The 25,011-nt window shown below is 37.8% G+C and overlaps 2 protein-coding genes across 2 annotated transcripts in view; one reads left to right on the forward strand and one right to left on the reverse strand.

The window, feature by feature from the left end:
- Nucleotides 1-128: 128 nt before the first annotated feature.
- C5H4orf46 (chromosome 5 C4orf46 homolog) lies at nt 129-1,232 on the forward strand. Its single transcript, XM_059818064.1, has 2 exons — nt 129-290; nt 397-1,232. Exons 1-2 carry the CDS (start codon nt 129-131, stop codon nt 550-552), a joined length of 318 nt encoding a protein of 105 aa, XP_059674047.1. The 3' UTR covers nt 553-1,232.
- A 2,203-nt stretch (nt 1,233-3,435) lies between these two features.
- Nucleotides 3,436-25,011, reverse strand: part of RXFP1 (relaxin family peptide receptor 1) — a 30,764-nt gene continuing 9,188 nt past the window's right edge. The window contains exons 3-18 of the mRNA XM_009819709.2: nt 20,678-20,782; nt 19,723-19,828; nt 18,354-18,425; nt 16,693-16,764; nt 15,443-15,514; nt 14,535-14,606; nt 13,681-13,755; nt 13,330-13,401; nt 12,376-12,447; nt 11,599-11,670; nt 10,881-10,952; nt 8,662-8,733; nt 8,197-8,426; nt 6,544-6,954; nt 5,805-6,023; nt 3,436-3,734 (exon numbers count right to left, since the gene is read on the reverse strand). Coding sequence (XP_009818011.2) covers nt 3,436-3,734; nt 5,805-6,023; nt 6,544-6,954; nt 8,197-8,426; nt 8,662-8,733; nt 10,881-10,952; nt 11,599-11,670; nt 12,376-12,447; nt 13,330-13,401; nt 13,681-13,755; nt 14,535-14,606; nt 15,443-15,514; nt 16,693-16,764; nt 18,354-18,425; nt 19,723-19,828; nt 20,678-20,782 — 2,093 coding nt within the window. The remainder of the gene's footprint in view (nt 3,735-5,804; nt 6,024-6,543; nt 6,955-8,196; nt 8,427-8,661; nt 8,734-10,880; nt 10,953-11,598; nt 11,671-12,375; nt 12,448-13,329; nt 13,402-13,680; nt 13,756-14,534; nt 14,607-15,442; nt 15,515-16,692; nt 16,765-18,353; nt 18,426-19,722; nt 19,829-20,677; nt 20,783-25,011) is intronic.

Below are 25,011 nucleotides of genomic sequence, written 5' to 3' on the forward strand. Positions count from 1 at the left end.
ACTGGAGGGCGGTGACGCACCCGCTCCTCTGCAGGGCATGCCGGGATGCCGGGGGCGGGGCTCGGGCGGGGGCGGGGCTGGGATGGGCGGGGCCGGGCGGTGGGCGGTGTCGGTGAGGGGAGCGGGACATGGCCGAGGTGGGGCCGCTGTCGCCCGCGGCGGTGCCCGAGGGCTCGACCGGCGCCGGGCCCCGGAGCACCCGCGGCGGGAGCGAGGGGTCGCGGCCGCCGGAGCTGTGGGGCGGCGACACGCGGGAGCTGCTGGAGGAGGTGGAGATGCAGATCGGCGACGTGAGTGCCGACGCGGCGGGCGGGCGGGCGGGAGTCCCCTCACGGAGGGCGCCTGGGGGGGCCGGGCGGGTGTCGGCGACCCCCAACCTCTCTGCCGTTCCTCCAGGCCGCCTTCTCGCTGGCGAAGATCCTGGAGGCGACGTCGGCCGTGTCGGCCCAGGTGGAGGAGCTCGCCACCAAGTGCTCGGAGAACGCCCGGTTCCTCAGAACATGGCGGGACCTGCTGCGGGAGGGGTACGAGTCCCTGAAGCCCAGCGGCTGACCCTGCCCCCGCGGCGGCTCGGCCGGTCACGCTGAGCTGCCCGCTTCTGTCGGACTGGAAGGCAGGGGTGTTTTTTAAACGACCTTTTTTTAGGAAGTTCACGTGGATTTTTGTTTTCCCTCAGCAGCTCCCCGCGAGCCCGGAGTTCTTTCAAAAATACTTGACTCGTATGGACGTTGTATATAAGTCACCGAGCAAAATAACTTTGTTTAGGGGATCAGTTGTGACTTTTAGACTCTTCTGTTGCAGCTCAAGTGATCTCGTACATGAAATACTCTCCCCCTTTTTTTTTTCTTTGCTACTGTGGTGGATGCAAAGTTGGTATGTGTGGTACGTCCAGAACTCATTACTGGTGAGGAAGTGGTGTCCGGCGAGGAGGTAGTGTCAGGCCTCCTTTTTAAGAGCTGTCACCAGTGGAAATCCTGCCAGCTCCAGAGAACTTGCTGAACTAACTTCAGTTTTTCTCTATGCACACTTTTTCTTTGTGTTGAGGATGGGATAATATGGCAAGTCGTGGCTTATTTATGAGCTTTAGATAAGCCTCATATCCCAAACCTTACTACTTTTAGCAGTACTGCGGTATATTTCTACAAAGCTGCAGATTTTTTGCAAGATGTTTGATTACTGCAAACAACTTTACACTATCATTTTTGTAATAAAGTGCCTTATGATGGACCATATATCTCTGCATTGTAGAGTTTAACAGCATTGTTTACTTATAGGATGGATTATTTTGAACTATTAGTAAAAGCTTCCATCAGGTAGAAGAGAATCTATGAAATGTATTCTCCCATCTCTCAGGAGGCATGCTAGAGCTTTTTCAGTATTTGGTCCTATTTTATATCTTTGCCTTAAGTAGTTACTAGTTAGTTAGTCTAGAGCTTACTGTTAACAGAACCTTTTGGTCTGAAAGATCACTAATCTGTAATAAATAGCAGTACTGAAACTCCTGTACCTTTACAAGAGCCATGTGAAAAAAGTAATGCTGAAATGCAATGGGAGGCTGCAGGAGGACATGGTTGTACCATGATTTAGTAGCCAGCCTTATTTTTACTGGTAGAAGGGCTTTTTTTAAAAGACAAACTGTAGTTTTCTTATCAAAACAATAAAGATGTTAGAAAAAATACTGAAATAATGAATATTCTTGTGTTAATCATAGAAACAAAGATGACATTGAATATATCCATAATCAACTTCAGCGAAAAACAGAAGTAATGGTAAGGACAGACATCCTTGCATATCTCATCAAAAGCAGTTACGGTCATTGAGAAGGCTTGGCCCCTCAGAGTACCCGTTGAGTTCTAATTGCCCCAGTTAAAGGCAATCCATGTGGTAGGATTTCACTTAGCTGTTTTTAATCGTGCAACCCAAAATGTTGCTAAGCAATTTGGAATAGAAGTCATTTTATTCAGCAGATTATATTTTATTTCAATAAAACATACAGTAGTGGAAACAAGATGCTTAACAATCTTCGATTTCAAGATAATCCAAAGTTCTGTAAACAGTTGAAGTGTGAGTAACACTTTTTTCTACTTCTTATGCAGTTAAGAAGTTAAGTGCAAACATCGGAAGTATCTTTTAACTTCATTTTAAAAAGCTTCAAATCATCAATGCAAAAGAAACATTTCTTTTACCTTTGTGGGCTGCTAGGCCATCGGACTGTGAGCACGGTACTGAAAGAACTAGGGAAGTCCTAGTAATTCATAATGGAAAAGATTCTCATCAGTAAGTATATGTGAAGGAACTGCCTCTAGAGCATTGGCTCAGATAGAATAATTTATTTTTTTTTTACCCTTGTAATGCTGGGAAGTAAAATAATGCTCCAGAAAGTGCTGAATGGCTGTGCTCCTTAAATTATTTTAACCATAATGCATCCAATCAGATGCACAAGATAATTAAAATGTAGATGTCATGACACCTATTAAGACCAATAGTCTTCTATTTGTCCATCTCCCATTATTCCACGTACAGAGATAGACATCTTAAGACTGAAATTTGTTGAAGTCTGCAAGCTGTGGGGAGCTACTTATGGCAGCCCATTAAGAAACTGTGAGGAAAAGAGCAGCATCAAGATGTTGGGATACTCAGTCCAGTCTTTCCAGGGAAGGATGCCCTTCTGAAGGGGGAAACTTCCAGGAGCTATGGCTGCGGGACACTCACTTGGGGAAAAACAACTTTTTTTTTTCTCCTCTTTCCCACAGTTCTGGTTCTGCCTGAATTGGAACAATCATTACAATTTCAGATTGTCTTTACATGAGTGAAATAGTTGGTAAATTTTTAAAAGGAATAAAATTTTTCCTTGTTTGACTTTGACAAATATAATAAAGTGGTCTAATTATGAAATTTATATATTTTTCTTAGGGTTATTGCTCCCTGAAGTTTTTAAGAGCTGATGAAGCCTAAATAGAGCCAGTCAGAAATTTTGATGAGAAAAAAAATTCTCAATGAGGAAACCAACCAACTCTTTAAAAAAAATTCAGCTATTGAAATGAGGAATTAAAAAAAAAAATAATGAAAATAACCTTTTTTTTTTCCCCAGGATAGATGATGTTGAAACATTCTGCTTTCAGGGTGAGATGTTTTAAATGACAATTCATTCTTTTTTACACACTCCTGGCTTCTGGGAGGAAAAAACCAAACAACTGACTTCTCATTCTCATCCAGGATGAGTTGTCAAAATGTCAGGTCCTGTTTCTGGGATGGTGAAATTGTTGTTGTGTCATTTCTACCTGCAGACAGACACACTGCTCTCTCTTCTTCCTGCTTTGGTTCATGTGAGCCCAGGTGGCATAGCTTCCTCATTTTTCCTCATTGCTGTAAAGCAGTAAGCCCACAGATGTGAAGCTAACAGTGCAGATGTCACTGTGAAGATTCAAAATGTATTTACGTGTATGAATTTAGCCTTGTTGACTGTGTAGTCACTGAAGCGTCAGAGTCTGTACAAAGCACAGGCTTCGTTAGCTTTGGTGTGATTTCATGCATTGGCCACATCTCTACCCAAATGAATGATGGACCGTATGTTTTCTGACTGCCTTTACCTCTTTTGGATCTTCTTTGTCTGTAATTATACCAAACCTGATGAATCATTTCTTTGAAAGGTCGTGTAGTCAAAGTGTAGAGAAGAGGATTCAAAGCACTATTTATTGGCAGTATAAAAATCACCACCCAAGAAGTTATGGTACCTAAGGGAGGGAAAAAGAAAGGAAGCTGTAATATGCATTCCAGCGTTTGTACCTGTTAATTAATGCAAGCACTTGATGCCTATGCAGCATAGCTTCCAGACGAGAGGGGTGGTCATGCGCTCCCAGGCTGAGTTCGTGTCACAACAGGTACTTTTCTTCTCACTGTTACGCTTGCACTGCACTCTTACCTCCCTTTGCTTGCAGGACTCCCTGCAAAACCTGGCATTTTTTACTCTCCCAGTAATTCCATTTAGCCCTCTTATTTTTCTATACCATAGCTCCCTATTTTCCCTGGCACACTTCTGGCTGAGCCCCATTTTCTTGCCCCAAAACTTTTTGTCTGTGCTTTGCTCCCTATCTCTTCCTGTGATCTCTGTTCCCCATCCTCTTCCCATGACTAGTGACACCCAATCCTAATGATGTCCCTGATGTCCTGTCCTCCTGTGAAGCAATATCCTCCCGTCCCCTCAGAGGCCTGTTTTCTCCTCTGCACCAGGACTTCCCCACAACGGGCTCTGTATACCTCCTCCTTGTTTCCTGCTTGCCCTGTTGGTAAGAGTTTCCATGTTCACACCTTCTTTCTTTCTGAAGGTTTCCTGCTCTCCTGCCTATATCAGGGTCTGTGTGCATTTTTCCAGCACCCCCTTCTCATCCTTACTGTTTGGGAGGTAAGTCAGCTTGTTACCTGAGGGGCAGGCAGAGAAGGGACAGGATTAAAGTGCTGAAAGATGTTAGTGGATGCACTCTGTTGCATTGTTTGATTTATAAAACAGTTATAGAACTGTTCCAAATGGTATAAAAAGCTTAATTCACTCTCCCTTTCCCCCCCTTCTCTGGCTTTACAACTCTGTTGCAATATCAATACGTTCCTATCGGTGCCCATAACATTGTCTACAATTTTGGAAACAAGCAAGATGCTTAGTTCAAAAGCTATCATAGTGTATCCCCAAAGAAAAAGAAATGCTATCCAGCAGGGTTTAAGACTTCTGTTAACTTAGACAACTATCTGTGATGTCTTTAATTTTATGAAATGAGTAATTACTGTTTAATTTGGTTTATCTAATGCAGAACATTCATTTGCTGAACCCAAGATCACCCTGCCATTGAGCAAGATTTCTTCAAGGTTTCTTGACTCAGAATACACCTGCTTCTACTTTTCACAATATTTTCTTTAAGATTTCTTAGGTGGTTTGATAGCTTCATGAAGTATTTCAGAAGATTTAAAATAACTGAAAATATTTGACATAATCAACGTAACTTTCAGACATTTGAAATGCAAGTCAAAACTTTGAAAAGGTAACTCCCAACATTCCTGATCTGCACGATGCAAAATTATCTGAGCTAAAATGTTTTCTCGCCAATGTAGTATTGTGACATATATCTGTACGTTGAGTCTGAATTTGCTATTGCCGATGGTACCATTCATGTTCACCTGTTCTTTCTGGCAGGGTTTAGAAGTCCTACATAAAGAGGCCATTTTTTCTGGCATGTACTGGTATGGCAAAGAGAAGGAAAAAAAAAATAAGGTGCAGTTTTTAATCTTTTATGTTACACTATTTTTACATGGGAATATATTCATAGCATAAAGAAGGTAAGCACAGCTTTATATAACTTAATGTTTTGAACTATAAGAACCAGTTTGTAAAAAGAAGTTATTTCAGGATGAGAATTATATTCTTAAATCAAGATGGGAAACACTGTACTGTCCTGAGCCATACTTAGGCAACAGAACCAGCAAAAGCCATAAGATGAGAAAAGCCAATGCAATTCAGCTTTAGTTTTCAAATACATTTTATCGATATTCACTATGGAGACAGACTTGAACGATTTGAATTTTGGGTTTTTTTTGGCTGACTCAAAGGTGACTAGTCTTTGGTGATTATAGCAATATAGTTCAATGCAGTAGTAAAACTATATAGTTCATTATCTTGTGTGTACATATATATAGATATATAACAAAGTTCATTACAGTAATATAGTTCAATAAATTCAATTCTTTTTCTTCTGAAGTAAAAACAACACTCTGCATACAGATACAGCTGAAACAGCCTCACAAAAGAAAGGACATACCTGGTATTTCTACTTGAAGTAAAGAAAGGAGTTTCAAAATAAAAATGGGTATCCAACATAGTGCATCAGTAAATACAATGAAGAAAAAACGTTTAGCAAGGATCATCTCTTTTTTAATATGATTCCGAATCTCAGTAGCTGTAATAGCTGTTTGGTGAACACTGTAGAACATACTCCCATAGGAAAACACAATGATGATAAAAGCTGCCAAATTTACACCTGTTTAAGAAGTTAAAATTAGTTATAATTTAACAGTATAATGGCAATTCCATACCACCTATTTGCAGGCTAGGTAGTAAAAAAAAAAGTTTCATCAAAACTGCTAGTTCCATAGAATTAAACAGCCACAAGATCTGAGTCTGTCTTCACCTGAAAACTGAATTTTCACCTCTGCTCAGGTATTTATTTCATTCATCGTCAGCTGATAAATGCCTGCTATCTGATCCAAACTACGTAGTTCTCTTCTGGTCTTACCATTGCCCTACTTCCCTGACGAAGTCTGTTCATTCAGGAACTCAACGGTCATTAATTTCTTTCTACTTTCTCAGCCCTTCATGCATTTTAAGGCATGTAAGTATCTATCTAACGTAGGGAAATACTCAGGCTGGAAAAATTCTTTTAAGTGCTTACTGGAGCATATAAACATGAGATGTGAACATCACAGGAAAGCTATCTTATTTGTTTGAAAATTAAGTTCATTTGCAGCTCTAATAATATAGAAAGAAGAAATGCAACTTACCTAAAAAAATGACAACAGAGTAAATCTCACTTGCTGAACTTTCTGATTGTTCTGAGTGAAGAGGAAAACAGACGCCATTGGTGCCATAGTAGTTCCTGAAAAATTCCTTATTGCTCAGAGGGATAAAAGCAACAGCAAACCCAATTATCCAGATAAGAACCAAAATGGAAATTGTCCTGCATTTTCTGGGCTTCAAACACCTAAAAGGATAAACTATGCAGATGTATTTTTCCAAAGTCAGGTAAGTCAACAGCAAGACTGACACCTCTGTAGACAGAATAGCCAGCGATCCCAAAAATTGACAATGAATACTGTCCATCCACAACTGAGCGTGCTTGTTGTATTCTCCGCGATATTTAAGATCAAAAGCTCCAATCACAAATAAATATATTCCCATCAGACAGTCAGCACCTGTGGGCACAGTGCTTAACATCATTATTTACACATCTGAATTTCTCATTCTGTATATATGTATATTGGAAAGCAGACATACACATATATATATATGAGAGTACATATTTATAAGTCAGATAATAGGCAGATATAAAATCAATATTATGGTTGGAATGCTATTATGAATTACAATTAAGGCAGTATAATTCAGTTCTATTCCTCCTTTTTTTTTTAATTTTCATTTGGACTGAGAGTCTATGTTTCATACTTGTTTCCAACCTGATTTTTTGAAGCTCAGATAAAATTGCTTTGCAAGTAGAAAAAGATATGGCTTCATTTATAAAATTATTCTTGCAACACATTTTTTATCAGGGCTTATTCCTTTTGATATTGACATTTGGCTTAAGATAATTTGCTTTGAGTAGGGCATCTCTGCCGGATTCAAAGTCTAGTTTTGGTTTGTCCACCTTATGGTAGTTCAAAACTGATATGCATAGTCTTCTAAGACTAGTAAGTGAAGAGGAGCTGTCAACATGGAGCTGAAGGTTTCTCAGGTATTTCGGCTGGAAGTTTTGTGTGGTGTTTAGACTGTTCCCATGGTTAAACAACAAAGTTTCAAAATCGCTGATGTGCCGTATTTAGAAACATTGCAATCGTTTTATACACTGTTGACAATTACCTTTCAAAATGGAACTAACTGCATTTGTGAAATACTTGTAGACTCTCCTGTATTGAGACAGGGTGCTTCAGATTATGGTGACTGTACTGCCAAATGGTTCATCCACAAACCTCTCTTGCTTTTAGGACTAAAGGAAAAAAACCCTAATTCTTAATATTGGGGATCTAGGAGGGCTTGATTTTCTGTATTTGCATAAGTAACTTTTTGCTCATGCAAAAAAACAGAATAACTGTCTTGAACACAATGTTTACACACACAAATTGCTATTTACTCAAAGATGCATAGTAAAAATTAGGTGTATGGGCCTTTGAAAAATTTGGAATTGTATTTCTTCTTGCTGAAAAAAGTGGCAATTTCACACCATACCTGCAGCATTAAAATCAAACATGAAACCTTTGGAATTTATCAGCTGCCAGAGAGACCTTCTGGTGCATAAGGTACAACTTTTTGTATTGTCATTCGCAACAGCATGAAAGTTCAGTTAATCCAGTGCGGGAAATATGTCACTATATGATAATAACAAATATCATACACACTATGAGCAGACTAAACCAATATTCCTGTACACGTGGAGTACTCACAGCAGAGAGACATTATTGAGATGGCGTGGAGCTTATTCTCTGATCTGATGTAAGGCCTCATGCAGATAACAAAAATATTTCCAAAGCAGGTGATGGCAGATACAACCCAGACAAACACTCTCTGTATGATGCTAGCTAAAAGATTCTCAAGGGATGAAATCCCATCGGTATTGGGCTTACAGCTGCGCACATGAGGGGCGTATCCACAGTACTGGAATTTCTTAAAATATCTGGTTGTGAGAAAGAAAAACAGGTAAGAGGTCATTCTAGTTTGGTTACCAGAATATCAAAACTCTCTAGTAACTACTCAGAAAACATATTCTGAAAGAAGAAAAATTAATTAAAACTTGTCAAATTTGACAACTGGTCACATGCTGTTTTTCATACATTTTGGTTTTAATTACAAAATATTCTGTAAATTGTTAAATTCAGACCAAAGAAAGCAAACTGAAATAATCTACTTACATGTGGGAAAGGTTTCTCAGGGGTCTGAACATTCTTCTCTGGATGTTTGCAATTTCAATGCCCTCCAAGCCGCTGTAAAATATATACTCTCAATAAAAGGCAATGGAAACTCAGTAGTGAAAGAACAAACTTTATGAGCATTTAATTGTGTTTCTATGATTATATGTAGCTACAGATGAACTTTAATTGCATCTAATCTGTCATCCCTTTGAAACTTGAACAGAAAGTCTACGTAAAAGCTGAAGTGGAATAAAATGAATTGCAGTTAATTCTAATAAACTTGCTGTTCTTCCAAAATCACGAAGGCAGCTTTTAGTGCTCTCAGCAGTGCAATCTCTGATTATTATGTTGCCCTTCCAAAGTATCGTTCTAGTGATGTTCTTTCATCATCTCTGGGAAAATAATAACTTGTTCCAACAGTAATATTTTACATGTCTCTTCTGTTTTTTGTCCTAGGGAGTGCTTTAGTAGACAAACAAACCACTGCAGGAATTCAGTCTTCATTGTGTCAAGAGCAGCAGGAAGCTGGGACACAGAATGCAACATGTAAGGGAAAATGTTGGCTTTCTTGTGGCACATAGATGGGATTTCTTTTTTTTATTTTTAAATATATTGAAAACGGCACTATTATTTCCCCTGCAGTGCTAGATCAGTGAAGTGTAACTGTGTAAGTTGTTCTTTTAGAACTTCAGTTTCTGCATTCTTCTAGTCCATCCCATCCACTGGTTAGATGTGCAACATGTCTTCTAAACTGCAAATTGCAATTTGGTTCTTCTTGTGGGGAGCCTTATTTGAATTCACTGTTCAATGCTTTGAGCGCAATATTCACGTGAGTTCTGAGCACACTTAGGCAAAAGTGGAGAAAGGTACCGGTCTTACTGGTTAGTTGCTTCAGGCTGGTGAACTGTTTTACTAGGAGGCAAGAATAAACCCCCAAATATGGAAACTTCTTAGTTTTATTTAAGCACTGCAGTGAATCCTGGGGTGTGCTTCCCCAGCTATTCTTACTATCTTAAACTAGGATAGAGGCAACTGGTGGTCTACAAATCGAGTGCTGAAACATACAGTTTCCTGTAGATCTATCTCAAGATTTAACAGCTTTCTCAACTTAAAAATAGGGAAGGTTGTGGTCAGTCAATTGAATGAGTTCTTTGGTGTTAAATAATAGATAAAATATATGTTGTAGCCTGACTGTTAGGGAGGTAATTAATTATTCTTTTCTGCGCTCGGCTGCTTATTTTCATGAAACTTGTACAGATTTAGTATTTTCAGGTCATTAGCCATTTACCAAATTTAGTTGAATTTGGCCACTGGATTCCAAATCACTGAAGAAGGGGGATTGATCAACAGAAGCATCTGCACTGCTGGCTACTGCTCAGGGGTCAAATCATAAACTCCTACTATGCTCCTATCCAAGAAAACGTCTCTTTTTGCATCTCCACAGCAACTTTGAAATGATGACCGACAAGAACCAATGCTGTTCTCTACCAAGCTGGTTATTGCAGACATGCAGTGGCCCGTGGAGATGTACTTAAATCTACTGCAGGATAGTTTCAGATTTGAAAGACTGTCACTGCACTATCGCACAGTTTTAGGAAGAGCTCTGCTCACAGGATTCAAGTTAGAGCTGCTGTGTTAGTGCACCCACAAAAACTCCCCTTAAACCCTTCAAAAAGATTTGTAAAAGTCCCACCTCCCTCTGACATGGCAACTGAATTGTTCTTGGCTTATATTGTTCTTTTCATGGTGTTAGCAGATTCTGTAAGAACGGAAGTATGTCCCCAAACTTGTACATATACCAAATTCTTTTATAACTCCTGTCTTTACATATCCTAATGGTACCTGCCCATGGCATTAATAGGCCCAACCAGACCTTGCATGACCCTTAAGCCCTGTGTACAAATTGTGCAAGGTCAAACAAGGGTTGCATTAACCTTGTTCTGTAATAGCAGAAAAGACAATCTCCTTCTGTAAGCTGAATTTAGGATCTCTTTTTGTTGGAAAAATTTCCATGATGAAACTGATATTTTCACGTTAAGGAAAATTTGAGTATTGCTAGCAATTATTTTCCAGGCTCAAATTGTTGAGGATCATGAACATAACTATAAACTATTTCAAGGACAATTTCTTATAAAACATATTCTGGATCATGTCCTTCTGAAGGAGATATGCATAATCACAAAAAAAACATAGCTGAAATATAAAAACTTGATACTTACAGGGATCTGAGTTTAATTAGAAAATCAAACTGGTCTATTTGCATTTTCTTGATTGGGTTGTAAGAAAGGTTCCTGTGAATACAACATAGGTACCATAGGCATAGTAACTTTGTACATCTTCCTTAAAGCTTGTTCCAAAGATAAAGTCAAACCACACAATCCATTTGCTTTTCCAGTCCTGTAGGAAGGACTTGTACCATTGGCAGTTACAACTTCCCAGCAGCAGCATTTGATAATTTGCCTATATACACGTCATGGGAAAAAGAGAGCATGTCTTTCTGGTCTTATAATACCTTATGCTTTTTTGGAACTCTTTCACAGGAAAAAAGCAGTTGAAAACAAGGCATCTGTATGATGCTCTTACATGTTTACGATCTATTTTTAGAGCCAAATCCTGATATCAAATTAAACATTCCCATCAAATTATTAATTTCTCATGATATAGCTAGCATAGCTCATTTTGTATATACTAACAAGATCTAGAAAAAGGTAGAATTTTAACTTGCTGTCTTTTGGGACATGAAAATACACATCTTTTACAAAACTATTTCAGGCAGAATGTTATATAGAATTACTTTTGGGATAAGTATTTTTTAGGGAGACCTGAAATTATGCATACAAACAAAGGTGCTCTTTTCCTTCCCAGCATTCATGACTGAAAGCATCTTATCAAATAAGTAATATACAGTTATATACAGTAATAATCAAGAATCCTTACAGTTGTGAAAGGTCCTTTAGATCCTTAAATATATATGGAGGAAGTGATTCAATCTTGTTGTCAGCCAAATCTCTGCAGAAACAGCCACAGGTAGGATACAGTAAGTTCTTACCAGGCTCAGTAATTTTACTGAACAGTTTTGCAATTTCAAGAGACACAGTTTTATTCTATTTGTCAAATAGGATATTATTTATTAAATAGGTTGTCAGAAACTTGGACTATAAAAGAATGCTATTAAAACAAGGTGGGAAGCTAGATCCATCAGATCTCTCTTTGCCTAGTTAGTTCAGATATGCCATTAGATACATAATTTACTATTCTTTTAATAACATCAAAAAGAAAGTGAAATACTCTTAACTTGGGTTGTAGGAGCTTGGGAATAAATTAAACATATTGTTTCACGACGGGAATTCTTTCACATGGGCTAGCCAGCACATCTTTCCCATAGTTCTTCTCTCTACTTTGCTCCTTATTTTCACTAAACATAAACAGAGGAGTAAAGGTCACACGCACCTAGACTGTGGTGACTAAGATTAATTAATATTATTCTATTCAGGGAATATAATGATCTTGTGAGCAAAAAACCTGATATTATTGATACGGAGTATGTATTTTATCCACTATTTCTTCCCTGTTGAATATATAGAAAAAAACCTGAGGATGGGTGCTGTCTCCAGAGCATGTTATATGAAATAGAATTTATGATAAATGGTATTTGCAATATAAATTATACAACTTTGTGACTTGTTGTACAAGTAAGAGAAGAAATCAACTCACAATTCGTCTAACATCTGGAGAGAAGAAAAGCTGTTTTCATTTAAAGAGCTGATTTTATTTCGTCTCATCACCCTGAAAGAATAAAGCAAACATATTGCTGCTTCTTGACATCTATTTGGTTTTGGAGAAAACTTTTAATAAACTTCAAAAAGTCTCTCTTCTCTGCATCTGCATCAAATATTTGCCCAATTCAGTTAACAAGCTAATTGGATCTAGAAGCTTACTATTTAACCATTTGATAAATAACTTCTGTTGCCTATACACACATGCCTATACTCCTCCCCCATAGGAGGCCGGTATAAATTGACTGAAGGCAGGAGGAAGATGAAGTGGGCTGGAAGCCTTGTGACCTAACTGTGTCTTGGGCACCAGCACATGGCCGTGCAACTTTTCCTTCACCCGTGTTTTATCTGCCACTGAGCTTGCACCTTAAATGAACAACCTGGATTTTAAAAGCAAAGAGAAAGCCAAGAATACGGGTACTGCAGAAGAGTTAAAAATTGAAAGTGGCAGGTACCGTGGAGCATCTAGCAGAAGGGGATTTTCTGAAGATGATTACAACATCACTGAAGAAACTTTGCAGAAAATTCTAAAATTGCTGAGCCAGCCAACCAACCAGCCAATCAAACTCTTCAAAATGAAGAAATAAGCTATGTGGTTTGTATGTTTGCTGCTTTTTATTATGAGACTTTTGCCTCCTAGAAAATTTCTAAAACTTGATCTCAGTCAAAATCGCTTCATATAGTTGCATATTTCAACGCTGAACTTCGCTAGAAATGTAAACAGGGGTTATTCTATATGGCACTCATTTAAAACCAAGCATTTTAATTTAATCTCCTTGAGATCTAAATAACCATGATACTCAGGGCACTTTTATATTAGCTGTAATGAATCAGTTGACTGTTCAGCACAAGCATATCTCACTCTGGCTGGCTAGCACATCCTATTACTTACAGTACAGTTAGAGTGTTGCAGGAGATGAAAGTGACATTTCTTACATGATGGATATGGTTGCCTTCAAGGTCTCTAGGATATAAAAACAAAATATCAATCACTGAAAATAAACTGAGGCAGTTATTCTAAGGTAATTAAAGAAAAATACTACCAGAACTTCATGACTGCACGAAAGAGAGTGGAAACCAGACATCTAATTTTTCTGCGCACCTAGTTGATGACTTCAGGTCATCAACCCTGCAGTGACCCAGCGGGCACTCTGTAACATCCAGTGGCCCATTAGAAAAAGTGGCGTGGAAGCACCACACAAAGCCAACAAAATAATATTTTTCTAGTGAAAGGTAGACTTACAGCCAGTTTAGTCTTGGCATATATTGGCACAGAGGTTTATCAGGCAAACGAGCAAGAGAATTATTCATCATCTCTCTGAAAAAAAGAAAAATAATATAGCTGGCTATATTTGCCAAAAATTATAGAAAAACATCATGTCTCTTATGTTTGTAATTTCGAAAAAAAGGCAGTCAAAGCTTGATTCATTTCTCATAGTCTTGGAGGTAGTATTATTTTCTTAAACTTCTACATATTTTCCCTATGGCATTCTGCGGAGCAGTATTTTATCCTTAACTTGTTAATTACCAGGTAAAGGAAAGATATTCACTGCTTTTTAAATAAAACATAGCAAGTCAATACAAATATTTTGACTATTCTGTCCTAACATGTAACCTCTATTGGTGATGGAGGAAGGGGAAGATGGAGGGAGGTTTCGCTCCTGGCTGCAGGGGAAGGGGGTCCCTCGTGTTTGGGATTGGAGAGGGCAGTGGCAGGTTACAGACAGGGTCTCAAGGAGGGAGGCCAGGCTGCTGCTGGGGGCAGGAGCTTTGGGACCCCCGCCTCCTGCACCACAGCTCTGGAGGACTACTGGCACCCATTCCTGCAGCTGCCATGTCCTTGCTCTCCCAGTGATGTCGTCTTTTCCCCATTTTTCCCACGCATCTCCCTATACTTTTCCAGACACCGCATGTCTGCTGCTGCCAAAATCCTCCTACTCCAGCATGTCGCGCCTGGGGGTAAGAAAAAGCCACAGGCGTACTGCCAGCACTTGGTGGTAAGCAACCACAGTCATTACATAAAGGTTTATATGTATATCTCTGCCCTTTCTGTTCTGTTCTTTTAAATAACGCTTTTGGTTCTTATTCCATACTTACAGGAGAATAAGTGATTTGAGTCCGTAAAATGTTAACGGAGAGATCCGATTTATCCTATTATTTTCAATTATCCTATAAATTACAGGAAAGCATGTATCAGTTTTATAATTGTCTGCAGTCTTAAGTTGAACAGATGATAAAAAGTAACATACTTGGAAATGGATTTCTTCAAATGTCCACTCAAACTACTTAAATTAACGCACTACTCTTTAGCAGGTGAGGGTATTCATCAAATTAATTTCCTTTCAGAAGAATTTAATTAAAAAAAGCCCCAAAACTTAGAGAAAGTAATTACTTTCAACCTAGAAAAAAAGTGTTTACTTGTGAGTTTTTAAAATTCTTTGATCAAGACACTTGGAGTGGATTCTCTGTGAAAACAAAGTAGCACCATGTAACAGTGTTCCACAGCAATCCAACAGTTCCAAACACACAGAAGAATGTTAGGCATGTTATTATTTGCTTATTTTTAATAACTTTACTGAGTCAAAATAGTATTTTATTTTCATCTGTCTGAAAAGCAGTTATAAAGCAATATTTCAGATTATGACAGTCATATTGCCTGGGACATTTCAAGCACTATTTACAGGGAAAGACCTGCCCCAAAAAAATATTTCTACTGTTTTATAGTATCTGAGTTATTTAACGTATTAATTTTTAACAAGCAATTACTAATAAACATTATTTAGTATTGCAAAAGTCATCAGTCATTGGAGCCATTAAGGCCCAGGACCTAATTTCTTCTCATACCAAAGTCAACTGGATTTTTACCTCGCACAGTGTAACAGCAGTTCCTTAGTTATTATCTAGTATAAAGTACTGCTATGCATAAAAATGAAAGCGATCCAAATATTTCTTTGTCTTGTTCTAATCAGTCCTCAAGAAAATAAACAAATAAGAAAACAACATACAGCCATTCAAGTCTGTGTAGGTCTTCGAAGACACCAGGCTTCAAACTGGTTATCTTGTTGTTACTCAGGTATCTGAAACAAGAGCAACCAAAGGTAAATGAACGGAATGATTAATTAGCATCAGATGCAAGAAAATGAGTTTTAAGATTTTTCCTTGATAATTTATCAGTACACTGTTAATTTTTTTCATAATTATCATTTTTGATTAGGGTATTTTCTCATGATTTTCTTTGAAAAATAACCCACTACATAAGCAAAAAAGCCCCTTATATGTGATTCCAGCCTCTCTCTCCCCAAGAAAGCCAATTTTTTGTGACAGGAGGAAATATGCAGCCTTCTGCCTGTAATAGAAAGGCCAGAGCAGGGCAGGACTCTCTACAGTGAGGACTTTCAGAACAATTACAGTGAACATTTTGTCTCATCTACAAGAAAACACAACAGGCTAAATATTTTCACTGTATCATATTTTAGGCTCTTCCCAGCTCCTTCTGTGGACTGATTAGTTCCATAAATGTTCCCAGGATCCCGTTCAGTCTTTGCTGAGGATGTTAGTCGTAAATGTAGACACCAGAATTGTGGAAAAAGAAAGGCTGAGAAATGAAGGGGGAGAGCTACTATAAATGGTCTGGGCAGGTAATAACAGCAGCTGTAATAAGAGACAATCAGCCACATTCGTGTGGTGGAAAAAAAAGAGGTACAACATTTTAAAATTTTCCTTTTAAAAACATTGCAGAAACAAAAACCGGAACCAAGCAATGCGATTTATGTCATCTCTTTCACTGAGTGTTTTCCTTAAAAGTTAGAAGAACCTTTCAAAAAGCTGCTGCAAAATAAAGAAAGAAGTGTTCTTTTCATTACCGATACTGGTTACTTTGGTTTGCTTCTGTAAACCAAAACACCATGTTAGGGTGTTTTCATCCATCACACGCACTCGCTTTTGTTTTACTCCTTTTTCATTCTCTCTGACTTTCTGCAGGTAACTACCATACTGTCTCCTCCTTCCATTCTGCAGATTTGGGGACTCGGAGTGAAGTATGGAGCCCACTTGTATTTCCAAAGTATTGTCCTGTTAGGTAAACTTGCACAGACAGCTCTTAATCTGTCTGCTTTCTCAATCCAATCGTTGAGTTAAAGATTTGGACCATTTTGCAGCTTCCTAACATTGAATCAAATAAGAGTGAGACATCCATAGCGAGTCTCAGAGCTCTTCCCGCTGCTCTTTACTTATATATTTGAAAAGCAATACTTACAGTTTTGTCAAGTTGTATAAACCTTTGAAAGCACGTTCAGATACAGCTCTGATTTTATTATTCTGAAGATACCTAAGAAGATACAACAATTAATTCTCTAAGCACGCAAAGTCAAAGCAAGCATAAATAACCAACTAAAATCTATCAACTAATACTTGAAAAGAAGCTGTCAAACTTGCTACTCCTACACCTTAAATTTAACAATAACCATTTCACAGCTTTAGCTGCAAAGGTGTTTTAAAAGAAATGCCACCCCCCAGCAGAGTTACAAAATTCATATTCAAAGGGATGCTTGGTTTGCCTGAGATCAACAACAAAGTGGTTGTATGTGACCTCCTGTTTTAGGTTGTAACCTTGCAGTTCTCACCTGTGTGACCTGATCTTTATGTTTAGCCAGAACCCTGCTACAAGCAACAAAACGTTGTATGGCAAATGTCAAATTAACAGGTGTTTTTGAATTTTCTTTTTATAGTATCAGAGAATTTTCAAAATGTTGGATTTTTAAGGTAGTATAATAAAAATGTAAAATTAATCTTGCTAATTTTCTCTAAAATAAAGAATATTATTTTTTTCTTTTTTGGTTTTCTTTGATGAAATAAGAGGTTAAAAAATATTATCAACTGCAAATATTAAATCCTTTCAAATTTTTTTAAAGTATTATAGTGCTATTATCTGAGAAATATTTAAATAGAAATCCTTTTAATTAAATTACAGTCAATAAAGCGTCCAGATGCATTCCTGTTAAAAAGCAGTAAGAAATCTGACACTGGCTTTTACAAAATGGGTTTGTGTTAAACTGCTCAAGAGCTTTCTGAAAATTTACAGTTATCGATCAGAAATTTGTGAAATTAATATCAGAAACAAATGGTTTGTACAGATAGATATGGATGTATTTCTTTTAATGAAAACGAATCTTTCAAGACTTCAGGGTCATAATGGCACTTAACTTTGTGAACACAAGATGGTGCTGCAGTACAGCACAGTTTCCAAAAGGTTACACTCCCATAAGTTTTCCAGGCATGTCAAGTGCCTTGAATTGGCGACGTAGGAGCCCTGCTCTAGACTTTTCCATTTAATTCTTAATTTCACTAATTCTACATAAAGCAAACTTGTTAAAGGCTCTGGTTTTTGAACGACGTGTATATTAGACATCATAAAACATAAGGCAGTGTTGTGTTGCTATAACAATTTGACTAGTTGGAGTATTATTAAATTGGTACCAGACATAGTTAGGAGTAAAACCAAGTGCCATGTGAGTGAGCTTCCCATGACAATGGGAAGTTTAAGTTTCCAAACTTTTGTTTTACAGAATAAATGGATTAAGTTACTTTAATTTCTTTTGGCATATTACTGTTCATTATAAATGTAACTTCCTTCAGTCACAATGAGAGTTTAGCATTTTTCTGGTATAAAATAGTCAATATAAAAAAGTTAAATACGGTGAAATTATAGTTTTGCAAAAAGAGAGATGTCAAATCAAGCTGTTTGAGCCAAACAGGTTACACAATTAGACAAGGTACTGAGGGAAAGACAAAACAGAATTTTGAGTAGAAACTGAGGGTTGTCATTTAGGTGTTAAGCTCTGTGTGTGTGTATGTGAGAGGGAGAGGATGAATATTTAAGGCACTAAATAGATATTTTAAGTTGAAGCACTCCCTTACAGGTTTTTAAGGTCTTGGTATTTCTTGAAAATGTCAGCAGAAAGTTTCCTTAGCAGATTCCTCTGAAGAGACCTGTAGGAATGAATGCACACAGTAAAACTATTCTCCCAGCCTCCTACAGTGCTGCCACTTTTGTTATTCACTAAGAGCAGCTTTCACACTGCTAAATAATAAAAGCAACATGCAGCCATCTGAATATGCTACCTCTGTTTGTCCAAATATTTGTATCTATTTAAGCAGTAAGCCAAATACTTCATCACCAAAAAATATTCTTCCATGTCCCCAGAGCAACTGACAAAATAATAGTTAAATCTCAGAGTTAAAAAGATTTGAGTATAAACTAAACCACATATTTATTTCAAACCTCAAATGCATATACAGCTTATTTCCCAGTGCATGTGTCCCTATGTCCCCATCTCCACGGGGCACCAACTCAAGTGTCCTGACGAGAACAAAAATCGTTCGGGGCATGGTTGGATTAGAAGAGAGTTCATCCTGAAAGCCAACTGAACTGACTTACTGCTTTTCCTAAAGCTAGAACTGGCCCATTATTTTTGAAGTCTTTGTTGACCCTGAGCCAACAGCCAGTTTACGTATACATTTGACATTCCACATCAATCTTCGTTACAAAGTATTGCGGAATTCGAACATGGACCCAACAAGGAGAACTTCAGCCACACGTGGGCACAAACTGGAACTGAACAGAAAGGTCTGTACCCCTGCTCTCCAGGGAAGATCCTCAGGTGTGTCCTTACACGTGATGCTGCCCTCTGCTCACTACACAGAAAACGGCCTCTCAAACAGTGATGTGCAAACTAAGAGCAATATCAACCATTCCCTGATCTCTTCACAAAGTTGGGCTTACACATACGTAGCTGTATGATGACCCAGCCCAGAGCAAATACTTTGAAATAACAGCACATTCAGAGACATCGAATGAGAACTAAAAAGATTTGCTCAAGCAGGTAGTTCCACTGAGTTCAAGGTTATTGATTTTATTGGCAGGAATATAGACTAGGAATATTGGCAGGATCATAGAATAATAAAAAGGTTCTTAACATTGTCTTAAAAGGCAACGTTTCTTTTGAAGATTTCTTTAGATTTCCCAAAACTGTTGCTAGCTCAAGTCACTGTTACAAACATGAAATGATCACTTCACAGAGAGGTTTTTTAACTCCTTTTCTCTCCTTTCACCCAGGGAAAATCTGTACTTAAAGCATTAAAGGACTTGTCAACAGAGAGACACTGTGCTTTCACAAGCACCATCTGAGCCAACAGGTCACAATTATAAGGCTGTAGTTGCAAAAAGATTGTAGGATTGATAGTCAAGCCTGAACAGAGCAAGAGACCACTTTTCTGCTCTACTTACATTATGGTTATGTTTGAAGAGACTGACGGGACAGCACGCAATTTGGCAGTATCGCAGAAGATCTCCAGCCCTTGGCAGGTACACACTGCTGGCAGAGCACCAGCCACTGCGTGAAAACAAGAACGTGGTTGTGGCAAAAGGTGGGATGGGTGGTGTGATGGGATGGGGAGAAAAGAAATACGGTGTAAAAGAACAGTGAGCACAAAGACAAACATACTGGGCTGTGTTAAACAGAAATTGAGGCACATGTTTTTACGTAATTGATTTAGACCTGGAAAGACCCTGACAAGAAATATAAAGGGACACAAAAAATTATGTTACCTCCTGACCTCTGTGAAAGAGCTTGTGAAAGCTCTTGAGCTTTAGGCTTGGTATACAGGAATCTGGCATGGTAGTGGTTTTTCAGATTTTTTTGTGGCTCTTTTTTAGATTATTCAGTCCTCCCGTATTTACTAGAATGAGCACAATTCTGTGCAGGTGAAAACAGGGTAAAAATGTGTCAAGAAGTCTTTGCTCCCTTTCCACCTGCCTCTGCACTTCAAGTTAGTGCTCACAGTAGACAGCAGAGTCAGAAAATCTGTGTGAAGTGATGAATGCCTGCAGAAGTGGAGGGGATTTGCAAGAATGATTTAATGTACCAAGAAGTGAATTTGAAGGAATGTTGCCTTAATTTCATTCTGAAACAGTTTCACAGTCTTTCCAGCTGTATTAATACATTCAGATAAATGTTCATATTGCCCTCCTAGTTGGCACATGTTTGACACTTCTCTTACAGAAAATGAATCACTCTTAATGGAGCTGAAATTAGCTTAAATGCATTTGTTCATCTGAAACATTAATTCTGTTTTACTATAAATGAAACTGCACTATATTACTCTGATAAGCATATTTACTATGTATTTCTTTCTAGGAATCATCAGTAATAATCACACAAATAATATCTGTAATTACTTACAGCACTCAGGTGTCTTTGTCTGAAATGCATACAGAGATTTCAGTTTATTGTATTTGTCCTTTGTATAATGTTTATCAAATTGCAGAGACCATCCATTGTTGTCCTCTAATAAAAAAACACAAATAGAAGACACATTAGAATAGAAATTTAGTTGCATCAATTTTTTTGTCTCAGTAACATGATTTTTCCAGAACATTTCATGGACCGTTAGATGACCTTATCTTTATACAGCTGCCTAATCACAGGTATGTATGGAGATTATGAGCTGTAGAGTAGGAACAGCTTATTATACCTTCAACAACAACATTTTCTGTGAGAGTTGCACTGAAAAAGTATAATCTTTCACTTCAGAACTTTTTGTTTACGTAGGAGTCTAAAAATGAGAGGCATCCATATTTTCCTACCTCCTTAAATGTGTGGATTTGTCACTTTGTCCAGGAAAGCTCAAATGATTCCTGCAACTCTGACTACTTCTTTCAGAGGGCTGTCTCACACTATCACAGCCTATTATTTCTTTCCTGAAAATCTAGATGAAGGCCAAATGGACATTGCTTTTCAAGAGAATGGGTGACATGGAGTAACATATTCAAGTCAGGATGTTTAAGTTAAGCTTAATATACATCTTCTTAAACAAAGCGTTATTCCGTATCACCAGTTTGGTCACTATGCATAGATGTACTGGGACAGAGTGGTTTATGGCCATGAAAGTGAAAATTGAAGAGCAGATCTTTCAGTTCCTTCCCACAAATGGGCATTTCCAGATGATCCTTAGGATGGCACTCACTAGCCGGTGAGTCAAAGCATCAGTGATAATTGAAAGCATTACTTTGTAATGATACCTACTGCCAAACAACATTTATGAGAACTCTGAGGATGATTCTGCTTTGCTAGTCATTACAGTCTTAGTTTCACTTTTATGATATGCTAGCAATGGTCTTCACCCCCTCCCCTTTCACACGGTAATAGTTTAGTTATTCTTAAATATCATTCCTCATAGACGTTTCTTTATAAATCTTCATATTCAAGTAAGCATTACTACTATAACTATTGGCTTCAAAATAGGCAGGGAGAAATAAAATGTATTTACTTTTTTGCCATTTTTCCCATTCTGAAATGGCATCTCCTTTTTCATGTCACGTTACAACTCAGTTGTTTTCTCAGCTAGGCAGGGGAATTACCCTGAGAGCATCTCCTGAAGCCTGCCTACGGAGTGTCAACAGATGACTGCTGCCTGCCTCTTTGCTGCCCAAGCTGAAAAGATGTACTATACACGCTGATTAATAGATATTATGAAAGATTAAGTAACTTCAGGCAAACTATCTTTTATCTAGTTATTCATTTTTTATGCATAAATTGAAAAGATAAAAGATTCAAAGCAAACCAAAATCTCTGCCTTCAGGAATTGCTCCTTAACAGAAAAGACAGACTTGGAAAGTGCCTTCTTCACTAGCAAATTAATGTGAATTAATTTATGCTCTGCAAGAATGACAGCTTCCCACCCAGAGAAGGCATTTAAGCACATTTTACTAACTTCCTCAAGAGCACCTGATATGCTCTGATTCATTAACAGTTTTGCCAGCTTAGATCATTAAGCTGATATACAGAAGCAGCCTAATGCATTTGGACAAAATGAAAGGTGTTGGCAAACCTGCAGAAATATTGCTCCTGCCTGTTTTAAATGCTCAGCAGAAGTTCAGTTTTAGGACCACCTCATAAAACTGCAACATGGAATCCATAACTGATGAAGTGATGAGAACAGATCCTTTGGCAAGTGGTGAGTGTCTTATAAACCTACTGCCCTGTAGTTAGAGCTGTAATGAGGTTTCCCCTGTCACTGTTTCTGAATATTTAACTGGAGCACATCCATTGACTTTCATTTGCAAGACTGGACCCAGCAACTGGGACCTGAAGAAATTAGTGGAATACAATGTATGCAAAGGAGGTGAGATTTAAAAAGAAAGGAATACTTTCATTGCAGATTTTTAAACAGAAATTTGTAAAGATGTATTAAAAATGAGATAATTCTTGGACTGTAATCATGCCAAATAAATATTTTACAGTCAGTAATACAGCCTCAAAATATTTTTGGACTTTCTAATTCATAATTATATTGATAGAAAGTTTTGGACAACTAACCACTTATCTGCAGATTCTGAATATATAGTTAGAAGTCATAAATTCTAATCCTCCTGTAAGCCAATGAACATATAAAGTATCATTTTTCTGCATTTCCCTGCTTCTGACACTAAAGAGTGGATAGATGAGATTTTATTCCACCTTTTAGTATTTTTAAAGTGCTTTGCTATGTGACAAAGCATGTACAAGAGGCAACCATCGCTGCAGTTCACATCTGCAGAGAAAAAGCATAAGCAGTGCCTCCTACACTAATGGGAACAAGGGAGCAGTTCACTACAAAGGGGAAGTTCACCAGCGTTTTCAAGGAAGTTGAGAGGCAGCTGTGTATTTTTGGGTGACCATAAAAGACAAGGGGGAAAAAAAGCACGGAGAAGGGAGAAGATGGATTATTTTGCACTGGAAGCATTCCAGTTGTCTGGAGTTTCTGGTCAGTTCATTTGAAATACTAGGCTTTTCTCATGGCATTGATTTTCCTGCCTTCTACTAGAAATACACAGGCATATCTGAACATAACAAAACAAGTTATTCAAAGTTTTCTGACCTTCAGAAATGTTTACTTTGGGCCAAGTTTTGTGCCCAAGCCTGGGACAGCCTTTATTTTATACAAACTGTTTTGTCACATCCCAGAAGAATGTATTGTGCAAATAACTATATTTAGTACAACTGTTCGGTGAAGCACTCAACGCCAGAACTGTAAATCACTTTGTGATCGTTTAGAGTTTATATGGTAGGTTTATGACCTGTTTACCTCTGTTGAGACGAGGTTCTCCAAACACTTTAAGAAATGACTGGTAATAGTACTGGTCTTGAAATCCCAAATCTATCATTTGGGGGGAGTACATCTCAGATGAGAAATTACTTTTTCCCAAGCCAGTTCTAAAATAGATTATGTTGGCTGCAGTTCTGTAAAAGTGAGATCTGAGAAAACAAAGCATCAGCAAATCTTCCTCTATGTGGGATAAGCGAAATAAGTAATTGTAAACGGGAATTATCTGACAACTGATTAATAAATACACTGTGCCTTGCCAAAAGTTGTCAATTACCATTTCTGATGGGAAAGAGAATGAGAAAGAGTATTTTAATCCTGACAAACTACAGATTTGAATAATCTGTTTAGTTACATAGCCAAGAAAATATCAGCTTTACTCAATTAAAGATACATCTCTGATTTAGGTTGGAGCTTATGAAAAGGACGTTATCTATACGACTTTCCCCTTGTCTCGGCCATGTCTTCATGGGTTATTATGCAGAGAAATGCTATCAGTTAAATGCATAAGCACTCTAAAGAGACGTACTCTGTCACCCTTTGATTTCGGCTTTGCTGTTGGTGGTCATAACCTGTGGACATATTTCTTTCTGACAGTTGTTCAAATATACTTTCTCTTGCTGTAAGAAATGACTTCAGGCTTTTCACAAAGATATCTTTTAGTACAACAAGGAAAACCGGTATCCTCCAGACAAGAAGCAATTCCTTTTAAAATGTTTACAGATGAAGAAATAAAATTGCCCTTTTCCACAGTGTTGGGGCATACTGATACAGCCTAATAACTTACAGTAAGACCAAAACCACACTGAGATTTTATAAAGAGGAGTGTTGCAGTGCCTGGAGCATTCAACTCTGGGAGTGAATTTCACAGCCCAAACTTAGATACCCAGGTGGAAAAAAATGAAGAACCTATAAACTGGACACCTACCAGTCAAGGCAAAAGCAATTTACCCCACACCAAACTGTGTGTCACTGCACATTGACTGCTTCTTGTACCTGTTGATTGCTTTAAATGTAGCTTGCCTACTTATATGTGACAATGCAATCTCAGAAAAAGAGACAGGAATTAAATCAACTCAAATAAGGTTTACACTTCTCTGGATGAGCTAGATGACATGCTTACACAAGTTTAGTCTTGATTTTAAAAAAAACTTAATTAATCCAGTGCAACTTTTAAGAAAATAGGCAGGCTCAAATTTTCAAAAGATAAATATCTTCTCAATATTGTAGCTTTATTCCTGTGAAACACTTGCAAAGGGGAGTTTTCCAGTTTATATAACAATATTTTTAATCTATATAGATCAATCCAATTTTTTATTCTGTTCTTCTCAAAGTATTTACAATTTTTTAAATAAATGTGACAGAATAAATTAAAATAAGGTAATAGGATGAATACATCTATAAAATCTTGACCTGCTTGAAAGTTCCCTTA

Source organism: Gavia stellata, chromosome 5, assembly GCF_030936135.1.
Source record: "Gavia stellata isolate bGavSte3 chromosome 5, bGavSte3.hap2, whole genome shotgun sequence".
NCBI classification, from domain to species: domain Eukaryota; kingdom Metazoa; phylum Chordata; class Aves; order Gaviiformes; family Gaviidae; genus Gavia; species Gavia stellata.